Below are 24,730 nucleotides of genomic sequence, written 5' to 3' on the forward strand. Positions count from 1 at the left end.
GTCAATATTTGCTAGGAAATCGTCCATTTTTTTCCAGATTCTCAAACATACTAGCACAAAGATTTGAGAAGTAATCCCTTATAATGTTCTGAATCTTGATTGTTTCTGTAGTGACATTTCCAATCTCATCTCTGAGTTTCTTTATTTGGGTCACATCTGTAATTCTTGATACGTGGTGGTCTGAGATAGAAGGAACACAGTTCAAACTCAGCCTGGACAGAAAAGTCTATATAATTCCATCTCCAATTCACCAGCAAAAAGCTGGGCTTGAGGTGTGGCTCAAGTGGTAAAGTGCCAGCCTTGAGCAAGAAAGAAAGCAGAGCAAGAAAGAACACAAGGCCAAGTACTAGGAAAACAACTTAAAGAGCAACAGATGACGGGTGCTCTCACAGACTGCTGCAATCAGCTGCCACCTCCTGCGCATTCTTGCTGGCCAATGTTTTCCGTGAGAACGGAGGCTCACGCCCATCCTGAGATCTTTGAGGGTTCAAATGAGTTCTCCCATTTGAGCAATACAGCTCAGTAAGTATACATAGCTGTCGTTTCTTTACTTTGGGTTCTTTAAAAAGTCCTGGAGAGAGGGGAGTTTGCTTTTCACTCACCTTCCTCTCCAGTCTGAGGTCTACTGGGTAGATGCACGGTCTCTGTCCACTGGGCTGCATAAGAGAGGCCACAGCTTTATAGGGCTGGGAATGCACTCCGTCCCCAGCAGGCCAGCTCAAGCAGCTAAGACTCCTCCTCCAGCCCACGCCAGTCCCTTTGCTCCCTTTGCTCCCTCGGTCTGGGTGAGCCCTGCGGAGGGCCCTGTAAGGGCAGAGGCACCACTGCGCACACCAGTAAGTCAGCTTCTGATGCAAACAGATTGGATACACTTGGTCCTTCGTCTCCCAAGCCTGGCTGAGCCTCAGGGTTAAACTCTTTCTTGATAGGCATGAGAGGGACGGGGTGGAGGAGACTACTTATTCTTCTGTGGATTTTTAGACAAAAATTATGAGATCACAGGATCTGTCCTATGTAACATCTGGTTCTATGTTTGTCTGTTCTGCCCTGATGACCTCTTGTCCCAACAAGAACGAGGTCCCTGGGAAACTCTGGGCTCCAGATAAGCCGCAAACTGTCAGTAAGGCTGTACAGGATGAAAGAAAGGCCAAACCTGGGGCCGTGGCTCAGCAGGAGAGCACCTGCCTTGCTAGCAAGCCCTAGGCCCTCAGCTCAGACTCCTCCAACTCTTTCCCTTTCAGAGGAAGATGGGAGAGGAAACAGCGGTGCCTCCTGGTGTTACAAGTAATCGCTGATCAAATAGAACACAAGACAAGTTGTCTTCATTCAGAACTTCTCCAACAGAGTAAATAAGAAATAGAATGGATTCAACTCACTTTGGAAGCAAAGACATAGACTTTGGTTTATTTTCTACCTGTCCTGCAGAGAAATGGGTTTTTAAAAAGAAAGAAAGAAAGAAAAACAAATAAATGAAAGGAATAGAGGAAATCCAAGGTCAGTTATTACATAAATATTTCATTCCCTGTCCAAAAGCAATGTCAAGTTCCCCTGGAAGCATGAGAAAACTAAACACCAGACAATTGAACGTGTCATCAGTTGTCTGCTGGCCTTGTAGTATTGAGTTATAACTGCCCAGCTACCTGAACATCGAGCCCAGCCAGCAGGTAACCACCCCACCTCTGCTGGGGTGAAAGAATGTGTTTTGCTCTTGCCTGGGACAGGGATTTTTTTAGCTTTGTGTTAATTCTGTCATACTAAAGTAAGAAATCAAGGATGCTTCCAGCCTTATAGTGTAAAGTATATTCAACTTAGGATAAAGGAAAAAAGAGGGAAGGTATTGATCATTGGTATAGGTTTCAGATTGATAGGATTCAATTTTGAATCTATTGTTCAACAGGTGTTATTACTGATGGTGTTCACCATCAGTAATAATGTATTATATATGTCAATAAGTAAGGAAATTTCACATTTTCATACCACAAAGATTATAGGTAATGAGGTAATGGAGATTTTAATTATCCTGATTTAATAATTCCACTTTTCATAAATCAGGATAATTAACATTTATATGTATATATGTTAACATATATATGAAAATAATCACATTATATCTCATAAAGTACACACCATTATGCTTCTATTTAAATAATCAAAAGTGTAGTGTGCGTGTGTATGTGTGTGTGTGTCACAACTCCTCTAAAATACAATAAAGGAACTTAGAAAACTCCATGTCTAAGGACCTGGATTTGGAGGTTTATACATTTATTATTTTCTATGTCTGAATACTGACATAATTAACAGTTCCCTGATAATTAAAAGGAATTACAAATGTCTTATAGGTGCAGCATAATTATCACATTTACTTTATGGAATATAATTTGCTTACCGCGGTTTACCATTTGTCTGGCCATTTCACTGCTGGTAACGATTCCTATGAATCAAGCCACAGCCTGGAGATTTTCTGTCTCCTGTTCCTTTGGACCCTTGCACAAACAATATAGAATGCCGGCAGTGTAAAATTAGGGCTACGCTTAATTATCTCGCAGCCTATTTCCTGAGTTTAATTAACTTTTCTGAGCGCGTTCTCCTGCGACCATATCTAGGCCCACTTTGTGTTATTTAGTGTCAGGATTTCTCTTCCCCTCTCGGTCCAAGGACATCACCAAGCTCCTTCCCGTCCTAACTGCCACGGTAAAGGCGGAGAGAGGAGAAGGGGGAGACAGCGATGGCCAGAATTGACAACGTGCTGCGGTGCATGCTAATAGGAGGGCGAGTCTAGGACGGTCTGTAGTCCCGGCTGGCCTCCATCTGAACTGATGTTAAGAATTTCATTATCTCGCTAAGTAAATTCAGATTCGGGGTTCAAGTCCCCGTGGCCACGACTAGGGAGCTGTCCCAGGAGTGGAAACGGAGCCCAAGACACAACCTTTACCGGCTGGAATGCGGGCCGCGCTCTGCACCTCCACGCCTCTTCCTTCCCCGCGTTCACACGCGCCCAGCGCCCGGGCACGCCCCCGGGGCACACCGCGCTGTCTCTCCTCAGAAGATTCGTGGTATCCGAGGACGCCGGCTGCTGCGCTGTGCAGGGCCCCGTCCCCGCTGCGCCAGCGCCCTTCCTTCCTCCCGCTCCCGCTCACAATTCCCACGCGGGCCTCCTGTGGGGACGCCGAGGCTCGGATCGGCACGGGCTCCTGTCTACACCGCAGGCGCCACGGCCTCCCGCAGAGCACGGAGCCCGCACCAGCCTGCGCACGCCACGCGCAGCGCGCACGCCGCCCCTGCGCGCCTGGCACGCACGCCACGCGCAGAGCGCACGCCACGCGCAGAGCGCACGCCACGCGCAGAGCGCACGCCACGCGCAGAGCGCACGCCGCCCCCGCGCGCCTGGCACGCACGCCACGCGCAGAGCGCACGCCACGCGCAGAGCGCACGCCACGCGCAGAGCGCACGCCACGCGCAGCGCGCACGCCACGCGCAGAGCGCACGCCGCCCCCGCGCGCCTGGCACGCCGCCTCCGCGCGCCTGGCACGCACGCCACACGCAGAGCGCACGCCACGCGCAGAGCGCACGCCACGCACAGAGCGCACGCCACGCGCAGAGCGCACACCACGCGCAGGGCTCACGCCACGCACAGCGCGCACACCACACGCAGCGCTCACGCCACGCGCAGCGCGTAGCGCGCACGCCACACGCAGAGCTCACGCCGCCCCCACACGCCTGGCACGCACACCACGCGCAGAGCTCAAGCCACACACAGCGCGCACGCCATGCACAATGCTCACGCCACCCACAGTGCTCACGCCACCCCCGCACGCCTGGCACGCATGCCACGTGAAGAGCTCACGCCACGCGCAGAGCTCACACCACGTGAAGAGCTCACGCCACGTGCAGAGCTCACGCCGCCCCCCCCCGCATGCCTGGCACGCACGCCACGCGCAGAGCGCACGCCACGCGCAGAGCTCACGCCGCCCCCCCGCACGCCTGGCACGCACGCCACGCGCAGAGCGCACGCCACGCACAGCGCGCACGCCACGCGCAGAGCGCACGCCACGCACAGCGCGCACGCCACGCGCAGAGCGCACGCCACGCACAGCGCGCACGCCACGCGCAGAGCGCACGCCACGCGCAGAGCTCACGCCGCCCCCCCGCACGCCTGGCACGCACGCCACGCGCAGAGCGCACGCCACGCGCAGAGCGCACGCCACGCGCAGAGCGCACGCCACGCGCAGAGCGCACGCCACGCGCAGAGCTCACGCCGCCCCCCCGCGCGCCCCGCTCTGTTCCTGCCAGCAGCTCCCACGCGGCCAAAGCCAGGCTGCAGCTGCGGGCTGGACAGCGCACATTCCCCCCTCCCTGCTGCAGGGAAAGGAGGAGGAGGAGGAGGAAAAGCAAAGCAAGCAGACACCGCGGGAAAGGAAGGACGGCCCGGCCGTGCAGGACCGGCCGCGGCCCTCGCGCGCGCGAGTCCAGGAAGTGCTATCTGCACCAGCAGTTACCCATCTTCTCCTTGCAGATTTGGCTCGTAAGAGAGAGTGCCCACGCAGGGAAGATTCGGACTTTGGAAGCCCAAAGCCTTGATCTGAAGACCTAGGCCCTTCTGTCCTAAGGGCCGGTGAGCTTTCATTTTGGAAATTTAAATGATGATTAAGTTCTCATCCATTGATTGATTGATTGATTGATTTGCTCAAGGCTGGTGCTGTACATTTGAGCCACACTGCCAGCTAGGTTTTTTGGTATATATGCCTGTACTGGGCCTTGAACTCAAGGCCTAGGTACTGTCTCCGCTTTTTTGAGCTAGGGTAGTGCGCTACCATTTGAGCCACAGCTCCACTTGCGGCTTTCTGGATAAGGGTCTCAGTGACTCTTCTGCCTGGGCTGGCTGGCTTCGAATTGCCATCCTCAGATCTCAGCCTCCTGATTATAGTAGATTACAGGTATGTGTTGCCAGTGCTCAGGACTTTAAAAAAGGACCTAAAAGACTTTATCTGCCTCTTCCACCACGTGAGGACCTAGCAAGAAGACAGCAGGCGATAGCCAAAGAAAGTCGTCCCCAGATCACAACCACACTGGCACCTGACCTCGGAACTCCCAGCCTCCAGAACTGGAGGAAACAAACCTCTGCCGCCTGAAAGCTATCTGATGTGCTATGTCTTATTACAGGATCCTGAGCAGATGAAATCTCAACTCTTGCCCTTTATGGTGAATGGAATTCATCAGAATAGCGTAAAGAGTGAGGTACAGGCGTACGAAAAGCGTCGGAAATCATCATAAGGCATTTTCAGTCACATCGGTGCTCTCCTGTAGAAGCATCTGCCACGGTGCACATGTGGGCAGTCCATTATGACAAATGCAGCTGAAGAACTGAATTGTATTCCAGTTCTATTCATTTACATGCAAGCTGAAGTAACCAAAAGTGAGTCGCAGCCACCATAGTGAATGAAAGAGACAGATAATATCCAAGAAATTCTGTTGTATTTATTTGGGATCTTCATGAATTTGATGTTTTACTGAACTTAGGCTTTCCATCCATGGTAAAAACTAGATATTTCTTCTGACAAAGTTACCAGAAATTCTGTTTCAATTAGCCAAACAACAGCTTTAAAAAAAAAAAAAAAAAAAGGGCCTTTTTTGTGCTAAATGATTTGCCTTAGATGATCCAGAATCTAAACCATCCCTCAACAAATATGAAAAGTACAGGGAGTCCTAGCTCCAGTATCAGTTCCCCATAGGTGCAAATATTGTACAAACACACGTCTCCTTCCTTACTTGAAAGGAAACGATTCAGTCAAGATCCTCATGAATCTTTTCCAGTTTTAATCCCACAGGTTTTATTTGTATGCCATTAAACTCCAGACACTATAAGACAAGGACTGCAAACATAGATGCTATGCAGGCTACGTCAGCAAAGTGTTGGGACACACTTGCCCTGGTCAGTCACACAGCTGCGAATTCTCACTTCAATCTTCTGATTTTCAAAGAGATCTTCTTTTACCAGTAATCTATGAGTTGTGCAAAATTCATCCATGGGCAACATGTGACAGAGATTGTTCCAGCTAGATTATCATCAAAGATTATGGCAGTTTGGAGATTGCTCAAAAAAAACCACAAAAACATGGAAATAGCTTGTGTCCCAGTGATAGTACTCATGGGCTTTTCTCCCAATGAATGCAAGCTAGGATGCAGCAAAGACACCTGCACCACCATGTTCATTGCTGCACTGGTCACCAAAGCCAATTTCTGGAAACACCCAAATGCCCTTCAATAGTCAAATAGATCAAAAATGTGATTATATATATATATATATATATATATATATATATATATACAAATTTTATTCATCCATTGGGAAGAAAAGTGTGTCATTTGCAGGGAAATAGATTTGGAAAAAATGCTGTTAAGTGAAGCAAATCAGGCTTGGAGAGAGAAAGAACACATGTTTTCTCTCAAATGTAGAAGTTAGATGCAAATTTTAAACATAAATGAAAACATATACAGGTTCCATATCCGTATGTATACAAACAAACTGACTAAAGAATGGTATGCACAGTGGAGGATTCCAGTAGTATAACTCCTCCCAACAACTAACTTACCACGTAACAAAATGAATACCAGGAAGCTGAAATTCATTTCATCACGGGGGAGGGGTAGATAAATGGGAAGCCAAAGGGAGGGAATTCAATCGTAATATACTTCTATGAAAACAGCAGTAGGGGGGATGGGGGAGGTTGGGAGAGATGGGGAGGGTAATGAAAGGGTGGTACTGATCACGATGCATTGTTCTCATACACTGACACGTTGAATTGAGAGCCTATGGTACAACTACTTAAATAGAACAAAGTAAGTAAAGAATAAAAATCCTAGGGCCCTGAAACTCTGCCTCTCCACGTGACCTCTGGCCCATCCCTCCTGAACCTCAGCCAAGCTCTTCCTAGGCTGTCTAGTTTGTTTCTATTTCTCAATTCTCTTTCTGGGTCCCAAACGTGATTCACAGTGAAATGTCAGCAGTTGGATCAAGCCACCAAAATGGTGTGAAACTGACTGGTTTCTAATAGCCAGAACAGAGAAGAAAGAAATCACAATGCGCCACAGGTAATGGACAGATCCCTGTTATCAGTCATCAATCTCATCATCTATGGCACTATTAAGAAAACCCAAGTGTAAAGAGAGCCAAAGCTTCTGGAATTTATTAATAATCTCTGTTTCCTGGAAATAGATTCTACTTAGTTACAAATAAAACGACACATAATTGCTGCTTGGAAAAGCCTTAATCTTTTGTGGATACTTCTGAACAATTCAAAGCTCACTGCAGTAAGAGATTATGACCACCAGGTGGCAGGATAAAACCACCAAACAAGCTCAGACGGCAATGGAGGTGTGTGGACAGAAAAAAAAATCACTTTGGCTCAACATCAACTAAATCTACTTATTCTTTAATTTTCATCCCAGCTGATGTCTTTATAGTTTTCAATTATTATTTGAAATGTATTATAATTGTGGCTTAAGCCATTCACCCTGAAATAGGCCATAAATGATGAAATTTTTCAGTTACCTGCACTGCTCAGAGTTCTTGTTAAAGGGATTAAAATTACAAAGAAAATCTTTTTAATGAATTTTCCAAAGTAGCATTAATTATTATTAGTCTGTTTCCTTTATAGGCTCCTAGGAGTGACAACTGCTGTACTTTGTAAGAGAAACCCCAGATGACAAAAGTTTATGTTCTAGAGTCCTGCGGCTCTAGAGCAGTAGCACCTCAGCCTGGAGAAAAGGCAATCAATTTCTTTTTTAAATACAGGGCTTGTGCTGGGGATGTACCTCTTCCACTGGGCTACACAGACTTCTTGTACACATTTTTTGAGTGTGTGCTGGTCCTGGGCTTGAACTCAGGGCCTTCTGGCTTTTAGGTGATTATTGGAGATAAGAATCACATAGACTTTCTTGCCTGGTCTGGCTTTGAACCATGATCCTCATATCTCAGCCTCCTGAGTAACTAGGATTACAGGCATGAGCCACAGGTGCTCAGCCTACTATAATGATAGACAAAACTCTTTGTATAAATCTAGTAATAAAATAAGTCCAAATTTCCACTTTGGCTCCCAAAGTCCACCTGGAGGAAAGAAGCTTTTATTTATTTTTCAAATGTACATTCCTACTCTGGTCCAGAGAAAATGATCAGAATGTGTGGGAAAGAACATTTAGCCTCTTGCTAGATAAGGAAGGTGAGTAGCGGGATCCTGCCTTTTGGTTGATAGTGCTTTTCACAGACTTCTTCCTTTGTAAGTCTGAGCACATTTAACTCAGATTTTAATACATCAAATCTAGAAATAGGGTTTTTTTTTAATTTGCTGTCTTTAATTTTTTTCTGGCTTGGTCAAAAACTCAGAATCAAAGATACAGGTACAGTCAATTTACTTCCATGTTAGGCCTCTCTTTGGCCAAGATGTGAGATCCTTAACTTTAATTGATTTGGAATCCCTTCCCTTTTGTTAATTACAATGATGTTTTAGAATTCCTGGAAAAACAAAAGCTTTGAAGGGTAGGCCTGCTCCTGCTCTGGTGTGTCGCAGGCTGGCCTCGGCTCTGAAGGGCTAAGATCTCCACCTTTCTGTGTTTAGGTACACCTCTGGGTGAAGTGACCCCTGGACAAGGTGGATCTGCAGGGGATTGGGAGCTACCTGCTGTGGGCCAGGCCTTTTCCTTCACACCAAACAGAAGTGCTCTGCACAGCTGATGAGCTCAGGGTCCAAGACAAACCTCAACCAAAACTCCGCTCCACAGATAACTATTGCTGATCATTTCCCCTATTCAATGTTCTTTCCTCTTATTATATAACAAAGTACTTCTAACTCACCTCTACTGTACTCTCAACTCCTCTAACTTTCTTACTCTTCAATGATTCTAAATGACTTGAAAAGCATTTATAGTCGCATGCATTTCTCAGTCTTTAAGTCACACCGGCAAAGATGTGATCTTGCCAAGATTAACACCAGGCGATTCTGAACCATTTTAGGCTAACTTCCTCGTGCCAGCCATACTGCAACAGATATGTTATAAGGTGAGAATTCAGCGAAGTCACATTTTGAGAGGTCAAATCTTGGAGACTTTACTGGAGGGCTAGTGGTGTGCAGGCAGCCAATTGTTACAAAGGCCTACAGCCTACAAATATACTTAACACAGTTAGGAAGCAGGCCAGAGAAGAAAGAAAGAACAAAAACAACACCAACCAACCAATTCAGCTCCAATGGAGAGCTGAAGTGGGACACCACGGTGACCAGAGGAGAGCCAGGAGACCAGAGACAGGACACGAACACGGAGACACATGGCATGACGTAACAGCGCCTGAGCTGCTCCAGACCTATATAGGGTCAGGTCAGGGGGCAGGTCACAGGAAGCTCCCAGTCCCAGGAACTAGACTGACAGGTTCAGTAACCAGTTGCCCAAGTGCACGCCCCTGTCTCCAGGGCTTCAAGCACACCCATCACCTACAGATGGACTGCCCCTTCCCCCACCATGCCAGACAGACCCTCCCTCTAACCACATGGCCCATATGGCACTGGCCAGACCTGACCTCCCCACTTCAGGCTCACAATAGACATGGGCCAGCTCTGGTTTCCTTGTATTGGAAGCTGTTATGGCCTGTGACAGAGCCCTGGACTGAACACCAGATCTGTGACTCACAGACGGATCACCTCCAGCAACCTGTGTTCTCTGTGCCTTCCTTTCCTCAGTTGTAACGTGGGATAACAGTACCTCTCACAGACAGAGGTTTAAAGAATTAAATGATAAAACATATGTTTTTAAACACCTAGAATGGCTTAAGTTTAGAACACTTTTAAGGCGTTCAAGAATCAGATCTTAAATCATTCTAAAGCCAACCATGTTTTCTCACACTACATGACGAAAGTACTACCCACGATGTTCCCTGTTTTGGGTTTTTGGGGTTTTTTTGACCAAATGACTCATGGTTAGACCAGATAATGCTATAGAAACTGACGTGCACATACGCAAATCTTTGTAATCCATCAAAATAGTGTGTGCCTCAAATTCTTTATTACTGCATCAAACAACCTTCCATTGGTTCTCATTTATTGATACATACACTTATTTCTCTTCTCTGGCTTTATTTTTAGACAGTCTCACTGTGTAGTTCAGGTTAGCTGGAATTTATGATCCTCCTTCCTCAGCCTGCCAGGTTCTTGGATTACAAGTATTCCTCACGAAGCCCAACTAAACCTCTAGATAACATACACTTCACTGGACGGAAATATATTAACTCAGGTTTGCAAGATACAGTTATGGGGTGTGTGTGTGTGTGTGTGTGTGTGTGTGTGTGTGTGTGTGTGTGTGTGTGTAGGGACAGAAGGCTTCTGAAGCAAAATAAAGCTACCAATCACTCCTTAGCCAGGTAACTATGTGTGCATTGATTTAGAATCCTTCCACAGATCATTCTTGCTGGTGTGAAGAAGCTTTCTTGCCCTGGGTGTTTCATTCATCATCTTTAGCTTGCACTGGAAGGGGAGGGGGAAAAAGCTAGCTGTTCACCTCTCTCTAAAGATCAAATCCACCGTGCTCAAGACAAATTGCTTCCTTCTTACAGGTTGAAAAAAACGTATCTACTATTGAGTCCTAATGAAGATATATGACTTCAAATACAGAGATTCCAGGTACAGCTTCGCAGTGAATCTCAGAGAGGTCAGGAAGGCTGCCCGTCAGAGGTTTCTGCTGCCTAGAATCCATCCCTTACACGGGGCTCAGGCTCTTGGCAGGCTGTGCTAACCAGCAGCCTGAGAGGATCAAAGGAGGGTCACCCTCTCCAGGAGACTAACATCTCTGACACAGCAGAGCCAGCAGATGAGATTCCCCGCTTAAAGGCCATCCCTCTCCAATCCCTTCATGTGCTGTATTCAGAGAAGGAGACCAAAAGAGCCCAAAATGACAGTAGGAAATGCTTTTGACAGATGGTTCACCAACAGTTCTCCTTTGTCCTGTCCTGGGAAGACCAGTGGCCACGGGCTATTCTCCTAGACAAGAAGACACTCAGGGAAAGACATCTAGGTGCCGAAGAGCTCTACCCTCCAGTCAATCAAGTATAAATGAAGGGCCACTTGGAAGGACTGATGCTAGGTTAGCTCTCTCTTTTCTTCTAGGACCTCAAAGTGGTCTTCATCTCAGCCAGGGGTCTTCATGGCATCTTTGTGGGGAAAGGCAGAGCAAATGAGGTGTGGCGCTCTGAGAGATTCTCACTCAGCAAGGCAGTGGCCGACAAGGGGAAATGGATTTGATTTTTCATGGCTGCATTCCACTTTCTTCAACATAGACAATTGATCCTGGATGACCACAGCACAGTTTCCTGGAAATTTCCTGGAAGTGTCCAGATGGAAATTCAACAGGGAAAGCATCCTCCTTAAAGTTTTTATGGGCCTCAGGATACTCCTGGCCATACTTATTTCTGACTCTGGGAAGCTACAAACTCCAATCCAGGAGTTTGAAACACTGGTTCTATAGCCAGGCACTAGTGGCTCAGCCTGTAATCCTAGAAATCAGGGGACTGAGATCAAAGGAGCCATGGTTGAGGCTAGCCCAGGTGAAAAGACCAGGAGACAGATCTTCAAGTAAAGCAAAAACCCAGAAATGAAGCCATGGCTCCAGTGGTAGAGTGCCAGCCTTCACCAGAAAAAGCTAAGGAGAGCTGGAGTCCACAAGTTCAAGCCCCAGGAGTGGCAGGGGGAAAAAAGAACTAGCTTTGTGGAAGCCCCTGAGGAGCACTGAAGAGAAAGATGAGCCACCCAGAAATGTTTGAAGCCTATCTGATTAAAGGACACATGGTTTATACCGATGTGCATGTTCTCTCTCTCTCTCTCTCTCTCTCTCTCTCTCTCTCTCTCTCTCTCTCTCTCTCTCTCTCTCTCTCTCTCTCTGTGCAACATTTTTAAATTTTTCACCGCAGAGCAGTTACAGTTTCCTAAGGCAGGCAATGAGTACATTTCTTTTTGGACCCCTTCCCTAGCTTCCTCACAGTTTTTCCCTCTTGACCCCATCCCATAAGTTATATAGTTCATTATCAACCCTGTGTCTAGCAAGTATCATTGTTGCATTTGATCACCCCTGTCCCACCATTTCTGTGCTCCCCCCTTACCCTCCCCAAAACAGATAAACTTACATACAAAAGTCCAGAAGCAAAAACAGCAACAAAGGAGAAAAACAATAACAAGAAACCTTTTGTTTCCATTTCTTGGAGTTCATTTTAAGAAATACCATTTTATATGATCATAGGCACATCACTGAGTCTTTGTGATCCTCTCCTAAGAATATTCACTATGTGAATGTCTAGAGTCTTGTATAATTTATTATGTCTAAGTGTATTTTGGGGGGGGGGGTCCGGTCATGGGGCTTGAACTCTGGGCCTGGGCGCTGTCCCTCAGCTCTTCAGCTCAAGGCTAGCACTCTACCACTTGAGCCACAGCGCCACATCAGGCTTTTTTCTTTTTGCTTATGTGGTGCTGAGGAATCAAACCCAGGGCCTCAGGCATGCAAGGCAAGTGCTCTACCACTGAGCCACCTTCCCAGCCCGTCTAAGTGTATTTTTATAGGCACATTGTAGTTACAACAACTGAGAGAAACCATGCAACCTATGTTTTTCTGGGTCTGGCTTACTTCACTTAATATAAATGTTTCCAAGTCTTTCCATTTCCTTACAAATGGTACTATATCATTCTTTCTCATTGAAGCATGGAATTCCATTGTGTATGTATTCCACATTTTCTCGATCCATTTGTCCATTGAGAGGCATCTGGGTTGATTCCATATCTTGGCTATGTCAAACAATGCTGCAATGAACATGGTTGTGCTGGTGGTTTTAGTGTGGCCTTGTCTATGGTCATTTGGGTAAATGTCCAGGAGTGGAATTTCTGGGTCATAGGGAAGCTCTGTGTTTAATCCTTTTTTAAAAATATGTTTTTGATTGTAAAAATACTGTACAGAAGGGTTACAGTTACATGAGCAAGGTAATGAGTATTTTTCCTATCAAGCGTTGTTACCTCCTCCTTTGTTTTTCCCTTACCATTCCTTCTCTCCCACCTCCACAACTACACCCCCCCTCATGTTTAGTCTTTTGAGGAACCTGTATGCTGCTTTCCAGAGTAGTTGAACAAGTTTACATTCCACCAACGGTGTAGAAGCATTCCCTTTGGCCACATCCCCCCCCATCCCCCCCCCCATCTGTTATTGTTAGTTTTCTTGATAATGGCCATTCTAACTGGGGTCTGCACCATTTTTTTTCTAGTATTGAAGTTTAAACTCAGGGCCTCGAACTTGCTTAGCTTGCTTGCCTAAGTGAGCCATGCCCCCAGCCTTACTTTTAGACAGTTATTTTGGACATGAAGACTGGAAGACATTTTTACCCAAGCTGGCTTTAAACTGCTATTCTCTGGATCTCAACCTCAACAGCTAGGATTGTAGTAGGGGGGAATTACAAGGGTGAACCACTGTCCCTGGCTAATTCTACACCCTTTAAATATAAAGAGCAGAAGCACAAAGAAGTAGTGGGAGAATGAATTGTAAAAACAAAAAGGTAAAACAGAAAGCTGGTACCTGGGGCAGGAGTGGGGGTTGAAAGGAAAAGGAAGTGAATTTGGAATATCCTGGTACCAAGCAGACACTTGCAAAGGGAGCTGCCTTCATCCATACAAACCCCGGGTGGACGTGTTCATTGGCTGATTATGGGTCTCTCTGTCTTTGAACCTCATTTTCTTGTAACTGTAAGACGATAGGCAATGTGACTATTGATCTTTTGTCATAAACACACTTATCCTCCTGCAAATTAACCTGAATGATTATTTTATCTTTAAGTAGTTGCACAAAAGGGTTTCAATTCAACACGTCAGTTTACGAGTACCTAAAAACCAAACACACACACACACAAACTTTATTTTCATAAAACAACTCTTTCAAGTCTAATTTTAAAGCACTGAAAAATGTAAAATTTTATGGATCTGGAATATATTTCAAGGCTCTCAAGACAACAGCCAGTGGCTCAGGCCTGTAACCCTAGCTACCTCCGCAGGCTGAGATCTAAGGGTCAAAGTGCCAAGCCGGCCAGGGCAGGAAAGTCCATGGAAAAGCTTATCTTCAATTAACCACGAACAAACAGGAAGTGCAACTGTGGCTTACGTGGAAGATCACCAGCCTGAACAAAACAGCTCGGAGCAGAGAACCCAGGCCTGGAGTTCAGTGCCACCCGTTTTAAAAAAAAATATCCATACATCCTTCTTACAGAATATTAACTGAATACTTGTCAGCAATAAGAGTGAGGATTTCACAATATTCACCAGGTTATTACTAAGAGAGGAGTGAGTTACTAACACATAAAATTCCAGTTGTAATAAACAAACGCAGATAGAACAGGGCATGCTGAAGTTCATTTCATGAACTTCCTGGTCGTAAATGTTAGGCGGTGTGCGCTCCTTCCACGCCAGGTGGATGTGTGTGGGACTCGTGACCACTTTGACCAATAGAATGTGGCACGGGTGATGTGGAGTGACTTCTGTGCTCACTCTTCAGGTGTGTGCTTTGATCTGTGAGATCACCTCCTCTCCTTGTTGACCTTTGCCCCATAGGAGACAGCTTGAGTCAGGCTACTGGAGGGTAGGGAGGGGATCACACAGGATGGAAAAACTGCCAAGGGCCATAAGAAACCATCCCTCATCTAGGTGACAACAACTACTTGAACACACCAGCACAGAGCTACGCAGACCCATCTCTGTAGTACACCCTGATTCTGCACACAAGGAAATCCTTGCTAGAAGCCACTCAACCTAGAGAATGCTTGTTAACCTAGCGAGAGAAAACAGGCAGTCACACAAAATCTATTTCATTGGCTGCCAAATGGACCGACCCAATAAGGAAATGGGTAGGAGAGCTGGGGCTTTTCTTTTAGTCTCCATTTTTAAGTTCTGACTGCCGATGAAGTTGGTCTCCATGTATTTCTATTCAGGATAACTGTGATTGATTGCTTACATCTGTTCCTACCACCACCACCTCCACACACACCATGTACATCTGACCCCTACATAATCACCAATTTAACACAATTGCGTCTATTAGACACAACCCCGGAGTGGTCGCGGTCTTCACCCCCTTTCTCCATGAGGTGTCACCCGGAGCAGCAGGCCGGACAGCATCTCCCCAGGCATCCTGGTGCCCACTCACACAGCCTGTGCCACAATCTTGCCCTCTGCTGCACTTGCAAGATGAGAATTTGCCTAGAAAGCTCCTGACAGCACTCAGACTCTCAGAGAAGAGCCCAGAGCAAAGGAGACCTGAGTGAAGAACCACAGCGGTGTGTACATCGGAATGGAGGGGGGCATTTACCAGGCTCTCAGAGGCTGCCTCTCAAGGGCCCATTTCTTGGGGAGTCTCCTAAAGGTGACAGGAAATGACCATAAAGACACCTTACCTTAGTCCCCAGAGGTAGTCTTCAGACCTTCGACCTACTGGCCATGTTTTTAGTGACACTGTAAGAGACCAAAGCTGCATTTGCTGGGTCTGGGAGGGAACGGAAAGCCCCCAGTTCCCAAGCTGTGCCGTTTGATCTGAGCTCTTCCCCGCTATCGTCCCTTTGAAATCAACAAGAAAGGCCAGATTCTTGAAAAACAATCTTGTGTGAAGGCAAACTGCTCCTCAAGCAAACAGTATCTTCTTATTTTCTTGAAGCAAACAGCCTCAACATTCAGGAGACTACCTTGTTTCCCGCTTCAATAATAAAGTGATAACCAAAAACTTCCCCAGAATGCCTCCTGAGCCAAAGGCTGAGCTAATAATCGACAGGGCTACACCTGGGTCGCGGTTAATTCTGTGCACCTTTGTCGTCCCCTGCCTCCTTTCTCCCTAGTTAATCTGAGGCCGGTGTAGGTCTCTACCCCCAGAAAATGGCTGAAGATGTACTGAAGCGCAGACTTCTCACAGCTACCATATAACAAATTTCCTTTCCCCGCCCTTCACTGAGTCTCTTCATTTTGGAATATGAGGGTGAGTGACCAGACCTAACTTGGGGCTCCTGGACTTCGGATTTGCGCGTTCTAACCAACAGGTTCTATTATCCCACCGTGATTTACATATGGCCCCAGGATTCTTTCAGAATGATACTGCCACAAAACTGCAAGAAATATCTCCTCTATGGACAGAAGGGAACCTTACTGCATTGTTGGTGGGAATTTAAACTTGTTCAACCACTTTGGAAAGTAGTATGGAGGTTCCTCAAAGGACTCCACACAGGGGCTGGGAAGGTGGCTCAGTGGTAGAGCGCTTGCCTTGCATGCCTGAGGCCCTGGGTTAGATTCCTCAGCACCACATAAGCATAAAAGAAAAAAGCCAGAAGTGGTGCTATGACTCAAGTGGTAGAGCGCTAGCCTTGAGCTGAAGAGCTGAGAGACAGTGCCCAGGCCCAGAGTTCAGGCCCCACAATCGGACCCAAAAAAAAAAAAAAAAACTCCACATCGAGCTCCCCTATGACCCAGCAATCCCACTTTTGGGTATTTACCCAAATGATCACAAACAAGGCCACACTAAAGCTACCAGCACGACTATGTTTATTGCAGCCTTATTTACCATAGCTAAGATATGGAACCAACCCCTGATGCCTCCATCAGAAAGAATGACATTGCCCCATTTGTTAGGAAATGGAAAGACTTGGAAAAAAACATATTAAGTAAGCCAGGCCCAAAGAAACATAGGTCCCATGGTTTCCCTTATTTGCAATAACTAGTATATGTCTGAGTTAAGCAGAAAAGGTCAGATAAGTTGATGTTAGGTGAAATGAACCCCAAGATATAAGTATTCAAATGTTTTTCCTTTCATGCGATTGTTTCTAACACATTTATAAGATGATTTCTTTGTTGCTTTGTATGTCCCTCCCCCATGGTATAACCTCTGCTTTCACTGTATTTGATGTTGGTATAATTTGTGGAGGGGAAGGGAAAAAACAAATCGTTTAGGGATACAGGTGGACCCATTGCAATAATGAGATGTACAAGTCATTATGTCGAAAACTAACTTTACAACTTTGGGGGGGATGGGATGGGAAGGGATTGGAAGGGGAAACAAAGAAGGAGGCAACAATGCTTGATAAGAAATGTACTCATTATCTTGCCCATGTAAATGTAACCCCTCTGTACGGTATTTTCACAAGAAAGAAAGAAAGGAAGGAAGAAAGAAAGGAAGAAAGGAAGGAAGGAAGGAAGGAAGGAAGGAAGAAAGAAAGAAAGAAAGAAAGAAAGAAAGAAAGAAAGAAAGAAAGAAAGAAAGAAAGAGTTCTGGATTGGGACATGGTCCAGAACAGCACATCAGTGGAACCTTATTTGAATAAGGTCTGTGGATTCAGTAATAAATAGTATTGTAGCTGTGTTGGTGTTTCTCATTTTGGACTAGGATTATATACCACATCATGATTTGGGAAATCTCGCTGAACAATACGAGAATCCTATATTTGAGACACTTCTTTTAAAACTTGAAAATGTCAGTAGGATGGAAGATGATAATTACTAGCAGATACTCCCTGAAATTATGCAAAGAAATCCATGCCCTGCTTAGTAGCTATTGGCTGAGGAGGACACATATTCCTTTTTTTTTTTTTTTTTGCCAGTCCTTGGGCTTGAACTCTGGGCCTGGGCACTATCCCTGAGCTTCTTTTGCTCGAAGCTAGCACTCTACCAGTTGAGCCACAGTGCCACTAATGGCTCTTTCTGTGTATGTGGTACTGAGAAATCAAACCCAGGGCTTCATGCATGCTAGGCAAACACTCTACCACTGAGCCACCTTCCCAGCCTAGGACAAATATTCCTAATGCTAGTTTTAGGCAACTTAAGTTCTCCCAAATATAGTCTCATCTTCATTTTGATTATGTCACAAAATCAGTAGAAATTTTCTAAGTAGTGCTGCTCGCCATTCATTTGGATCATGCATTGTAAAATAACTTACACGGTGCTTTTTCTTTTGCAGGACAGGAGAGTGGTCTAGCTTTCAAAGGGGTAGCTTTGTGTTTTAAAATCAACTGAAGAAGAATCACCTAGAAAACTTGTTTTCTTTTTTTAAAAAAATGGTGATGTCCAAGTCCCACATTAAACCTACAGGCACAATCTACAGGTGTGGGTTGTTTGTATATCATTCTGTAAGAGACAATTTAGAAGATGCCTTTGCAGGTTAAGTGAATTAACTAAAAGTCCTCCTCTCCCCCATTGTAGTTGGGCCTTTGATCTGATAACCAAGGAAAACCCATTCATTGATAACATCTGGTGTGAAGAGCAACCTACCCCTCACACAGTCGATGTCTTATTGTTATTATCTTAAAACAGCCAAAATTTTAGGAAACCACCTTGCTCCTTTTCTATTCTAATAATAAAGTAGTAACTTGTCTGGAATTCCTTTAAGGACAAAGAGTAAGCTAATGGTCAACTAGGCCACATACCTGTGGCCTGGACTGGTGTAGCTATGTGGACCTTTCTTGCTCCCTGCCTTCAATTCTCTCTATTTAATCTGAAGGCACTGTGTACAGAGGAAAATGGCTGAAGATGTACTAAAGTGCTGTCTATCTTCCATGGCTGCCCTGGAAGACATAATGTAATGAATATAATAAGCATGTAGGAAACCTCCGTTCTCTGCACTTCACCGGCCTCTTTATTTGGAACATGGGGCAAGTGGGTGGTCCGAACTTGGAACTCCTGGACTTTAGGACTGGGGTCTAAAAACAGAGCTTCAATTCTGCAATTAAGCGCACTAAGAAAGTGTGAAAACCACACTTTCAGAAACAACTGTTGGCCAACCCGGATTCATTGACCACTAGATGGTGCCAGGAACTCAAAGATGTGACTTTCTGGACCACTATACATTTACCTATCCCTCCCCACCTTTAACTTTTAGAAAAGGATTACATCACGCTAAGCCACCATTCCACTCACTGTCAGCTTAGAGTGTCCCCTCAAAATGATCATGGTTTTAATAGACAGGAGTTTTGCCCTTCGCTTCTTACCTCCTAAGTACAAATGTTGAGAATGTCCACCGTGTGTGCTGGCAATGAGCCACCAGATACGAATCGGGTAAATTCCACAACTAATCATTTGTACTTCCCTTTTATTTATTTATTTATTTATTTATTTATTTATTTTTGTCCATCATGGGGCTTGAACTCAAGGCCTGGGTGCTGTCTTTGAGGTCTTTTTGCTCAAGGCCTGCTCTCTATCACTTTGAGCTCCAGTACCACTTCCAAGTTTCTAGCGCTGGCTCTGAACCATGACCCTCAGATCTCAGCCTCCTGAGTGGCTAGGGTGATAGTGGTGAGCCATCAGCACCCAGCTAATTTATCATTTGTACCTTCTGATTGCTCCCAATGGCCAGAACTTCAAATGTGAACAGGAATCATTGGCGTATTTTTCTTAACTCCTGGGGGCAAAGGCACTTGTCTACATCTTAGCTATTTCCTTCTTCCTTCTTCTTCACTTGCATTTTTGCATATTAAAATTGTAATGCAGATAGCAAGCTCATTTCAATTCAAAGGTTCTCTGGAAAATCCACACAGTTGAAATCTGTGTGAGGACATTGTATTTATCACTACATGTGCTTGATTATTATTAAATATGCATTGAACAGAAATGCCTAGCCAATTAAATGAGACAAATACTGTACTTCTTTGACTAATGCTTGTCTTAGTCTGCTTCCACTGCTATAACGAAGTATCTCAGAATGGGTAACTTATAAAGAAGAGAACATGATTTCCTCGCTCTTGTGAGAGCTAAAGGGCTGAAGACCAAGATGCCAGCATTCTGTCTGGTTCTAACTGGAACAGGCATCTAATTATATAACTGTGGTTTAGGGCCAGATAATGAATTCAGTTTATTGCTTGCTTTTAGTTGCACAAGTTTTAACAAGACTCCCTCCCCCAACTCCCACCCCGCCCTTTTTTTCTCTCTTCGTCTCTCTTTCTTCCTTCCTTCCTTATTCCCACCTGCCCCACCATTCCCACATACTTGAGAACTTTCTTTCTAGATCCAGGCAAGGCCATCAACTCTGGCCAGGGAGAGAGGAACAGGGTGAGTTACAAGTTCAGAAGTGGCACATTAGGAAACAAGTGGAGCCCAGACCACCATCTGACCGGAAGTCAGGCCTTAGCACCTGCACCCAGAAACCGCTGCTTCTGGGCTTTCCTTTGGAAGCCATCTGTGTGTGTGTGTGTGTGTGTGTGTGTGTGTGTGTGTGTGTGTGTGTGTGTGTGTGTGTGTGTGTGTGTACAATTCTCATTTTGCCAAGCAAAATTAATAAGCCTTTACCTCCTTTTCACTAAAACTCTGCTTCCAGTATTTGGGAGTTGACGGTGACTTCCATGGAGGAAAGTTGGAGGAAACATAGTGAAGGCTTTCTTGCTGTCTCCCCGGTGCAGAAGGCAGGAGGAAAAGTCAATGAACACTGTCAGAAACCTCTTTATTTTTGTGCCGGCACTGGGCCTTGAACTCAGGGCCTTGCCTTCTTACATAGCTTTTTTGCTCAAGGCTGGCACTCTCCACTTGATCCCTGGCTCCACTTCCAGCTTCTTGGTGGTTAATTGAAGATGAGAGTCTTGCTGACTTTCTTAACCTGAGCTAACTTTGAACCCAGATCCTTAGATCTCAGATGCCTGAGTAGCTAGGATCACAGGTATGAGCCACTGGTGACAGGCTTTGAGAAACTTCTTTTTATAAAAGCCTTAATCTCCAAAAAAAAAGTCTAAGTTCTTGCGGCCCAAGAAGTCTTACCTCTCAAAAGCATCCTATTGGCAATACCTCAATTTTGAAGGAGAAAATTCAAACCATAGCGACTCTGTGATTATGATGGATCTGAGCACTGGGGCATGCGCACTAATACAGGGACACAAGGCTGAACAACACAAGAAAAAAGCAGCAAGGAAATAAACGGACAAAACAATGATAGAAAGCAACAACGAATAACAAAACAGAGAGGTTGTCATCTCTACACAAGGTGAGATGACCCTTAAGAGTGTGCTCACATATTCCTTCCCGTTTTGAAGAAAATATTCTTTTATGGATTCATTGAATCTTTGTATTTTTTTTTTAGTCTCCATTTGGTTAATTTAGTTTTTCTTTCTCTAAGAAAAAAAAAAAAAACCACAAGGAGAAAGAGATGGTGACAGAAGCCCATAATAATCCTTAGTGCCATAATAATCCTTAGTGCCATAATAATCCTTAGTGCTTGGGAAGATTACGGTTTGTGGCCTGGACAGCAAAGCCCTGGAAACTCCATTTCCCCAGGCAGTGTCTCCTGTTCTCCTTTCTCTAAATCACGTTAACCCATTTCCTTCGTCGCTACCCTCTTAACTGAACACCAGTAGTGTATTACTTCCATAGAGTGATGAATTCACAGAAGTCAACTAAGGAGAAGTGGGGGAGGTAGAAATCCTGAGCAGTACGAGCCCACTGTCTCCTAGGAAGGCAGGCCATCTGAAGTGGAGTGGGGCCTCGAAGCTGTGAGTAAGGCTCTGAGAATGTCAGATAAGAGGAAGCTCTTAGGTAAGGCGGGCGGAGGATGGTCTCAGCCGTCACGCCGCAAGCTGCTGTGGTCATTTTGTGACCTGCAGATGTGAGTGGTGGGTGTGGCTGCCCTGTCTGAGCAGGCTCTGGAAGAGAGACGGTGATCTAGCACTTGTGGGAAGAGCAGAGGCCACTGGGACAGCCATTGGCTGCCTAAGTATATGGCTGTGTGAAGTCCCTTCCTGCTACTCCCCAGAGTCTCTTTGAAATTGGCCTTTCGGAGATGGAGGACAAACAGCAGGCTGCAGCAGCAAAGAGAAGAAGGCACCGCACCCTGCAGGCCCACCTAATGCCATGGAGGAAGCCCGGGGACCCGGCGCTGGGATTGTAAGTGATGGTTTTCAAGGCTGGGCTGGCATGTCTGAGGGTGGAGGGCTGTCGCTGAGCCTTGGGACGTCTTTGGGGAGCCTCAGGATGGATTATCTCCATGGAGTAGAGCTTCAGTTGTCCCTTCGAGGCATTTTCCTTGTGTGTCATCCTGAGCAACGCGAGAATGCTACTACAGACTTGAATGTACAGACTTGAATGTACTCGGGAAGCTTTTAGACACAGGCTTCTTCTGTTGCATAAAAGAACTGGGAGAGGCTGAGTTCTTGAAGTTGAAGCATTGGTGCGGAGGGGGCTGTGCAGAAGCGTGGCTTGTTGTCAGGCTGTGGCTGAGCCTCAGCCTCTTCAGAGCCAGGCATTTCCTGTTGAAGGTTACCTCTGTCACCTTGCCCTATTCGCTCTGCAGGGTGGGGGAATGGTTTCAAGCTCCTTTCAATCCAGAAAGCTAGGTTTGGCTTGGGATTAGTTGCCTTTGAGTTCCTGACCAGCAGGCACTATGGCTTAGGTTTTTGGTGTAGAGAGCTTTCTAGTCTTAAGTTTTGCAGAGAAACAACTACGTGTAGAGGGCTGTTTGTTTGTGGGGGTGGCAGCTCTGGAGTTTGAACTCAGGGTCTTGCTCTCGCAAGGCAGATACTCTACCACGCTTTGTTTTTCAAATAGAGTCTTGCATTGATGCTTGGGCCAGTTTCAACCGTGTTCCTCCTATTTAAGATCCCACATAGCCGGGATGACAGGCTGATATCACTACCGCCACCTGGAGGTTGACTTGCGAATTTCATAAACTCCTTTTTCGGTCGGTCTTGTCTTAAACCTTGAGAGAACCTTAGATTCTGAGCTGCCACCTGATAGAGGCTCTAAGACAATTTTTGTTGTTCCAATTCCAACAATTTTTAAATCTCTCAAAGACAGATTAAAGACTTTTCTGGGGGTTTTGAAGCTCAGGAAAAAACAGGACAATAAGAAGAATGTGTCCAGAAATTATTCAAAGACATTACATGTGCACACACACACACACACACACACACACACACACTGTCTGAGTGTGTGTGTATATAAAGTGTAAATGGGTTAAGGTTATCAGGAGCTTTGTTTTCCTTTGAGGGAGACTGTGTAACAGGCACAGGACTTTGGAATCTCCTGACCTGCATCTAAAACTGTGGTCTGTTGCCATTTATTCTCAGAATAGAATAGAGATGACAAGAATAGGGATGTCTCCCATAGAGGAAGTATGAGATTTGTGGTTGCCCAGGGCAGAGTGGAAGTGGGAGGGGGAGGGGAGGTGTCTGCTCTTGAGTAAAAGGAGGGATGAAATGTGCTAAAATTAGAGAACCGGGAGCGTTGCACAACTCTGTAAATATACTAAAAGCCACTGGATTGTACACTTGAAACAGGAGAGCTTGGTGCTGTATAAATTCCACCTTCATTAGATAGTTTACAAACCGCTCTAAAAAGAGATAACTTGTTATTTGACATAAAGCCCTATTATTTTATTGCAAGTGTTGATTAAAAATAATTATTGCACCTAACTGGTTATGTCACTAACACATAGATGGTTCATTTTCCTAGCACAGTAAAATTAAGCAAAGGGTGCAATTTTTCCAAACAAAATATGTACTGGCCCTGGAATCCAATTGCAAATTTTAAGGAGGAAACCCATAAAATTCAGAGATTGAGAAAATGTTAGCACTGTTATTGAAGACAGAAGCTACGACAAATAGAACCTGAGAATGAAATTTATACCACGTGAACACATGGTTGGTTTATTTTTATTTTATTATTTATTATTATATTTGATTATATGTTATGTTTATATATTTTTTTATTTTTTAATTTTATTTTATTGTAAAATGCTATACAAAGGGGTGACAGTTACATGAGTAAGGTAATGAGTCCATTTCTTGTCCGGTATTGTTACCCTCTCCTTTGTTGTTCTCCCATTATCCCTTCCCTCCCCCTCCTCCCTATTCCTGCTCCCCCCTCTCTTCCCCTTCCCCCCCCCCACAAAGTTGTAAAGTTCATTTCCAATCTAGTGTCTTGTGGGTATCATTGTTGCAATGGGTCATCCTGTGTCCTTGTCTCAGCATATATTGTATTTATTATATCCTGGGGCTTGAGCTCAGGGCCTAGGTGTTGTCCCTGGGCTTTTGTGCTCAAGGCTTATGCTCTACCACTAGAGCCACAGCTTCACCTCCAGCTTTTTTGATGGTTAATTGGAGATCTAAGAGTCTCATGGATGGACTGGGAAGGTGGCTCAGTGGTAGAGCGCTTGCCTCACATGCTTGAGGCCCTGGGTTCAAATCCTCAGCACCACATAAGCAGAAAAAGCCAGAAGTGGCGCTGTGGCTCTTGAGCTGAAGAGCTGAGGGACAGCGCCCAGGCCTGGAGTTCAGGCCCCATGACCAACAACAACAACAACAACAAAAAAGAGTCTCATGGACTTTCCAGCCCAAGCTGGCTTTGAACCTCAATCCTGGGATCTCAGCCTCCTGAGTAACTAGGATTACAGATGAACCTCTTGCACCTGGCCATAGAGTTGTGTTATAAGGCAGCAGTAGCAAATGAAGTGCTGTAGGCTATGTGATTGCATCCCTCTGTGTGGGCTGGCGATGTGGTGTCTGTCTGTAATCCCAGCATTGGAGACTGGAGGCAGGAATGAGTCGGAGACCAGCGTTGGCTGCACAGCACGATCCTATCTCCAAAAAAAAAACAAAAATCCAACCCCAAAACAAGAAGACAGTATGAAACAGAGAGGCTGTTGCTGGAGGAATGGCATTCTGCTACCAGTGTGGAGAAGGCTCCCCGCACAGCTCCGTGTGTGAAAAGCGCCCTCGTTTTCA

General features: G+C 45.5%; 1 protein-coding gene across 1 annotated transcript in view; it reads left to right on the forward strand.

Moving 5' to 3' along the window:
• The first annotated feature begins 21,774 nt into the window (after positions 1–21,774).
• LOC138809139 (GRAM domain-containing protein 2B) overlaps positions 21,775–24,730 on the forward strand; it is a 104,144-nt gene continuing 101,188 nt past the window's right edge. Inside the window, exon 1 of the mRNA XM_069995560.1 lies at positions 21,775–21,893. Within this exon, the coding sequence (XP_069851661.1) occupies positions 21,790–21,893 (104 nt within the window). The 5' untranslated portion in view covers positions 21,775–21,789. The remainder of the gene's footprint in view (positions 21,894–24,730) is intronic.

The sequence above is a fragment of the Dipodomys merriami genome, unplaced genomic scaffold, assembly GCF_024711535.1.
Source record: "Dipodomys merriami isolate MVZ:Mamm:240054 unplaced genomic scaffold, mDipMer1.0.p SCAF_487, whole genome shotgun sequence".
Classification (NCBI taxonomy): Eukaryota; Metazoa; Chordata; class Mammalia; order Rodentia; family Heteromyidae; genus Dipodomys; species Dipodomys merriami.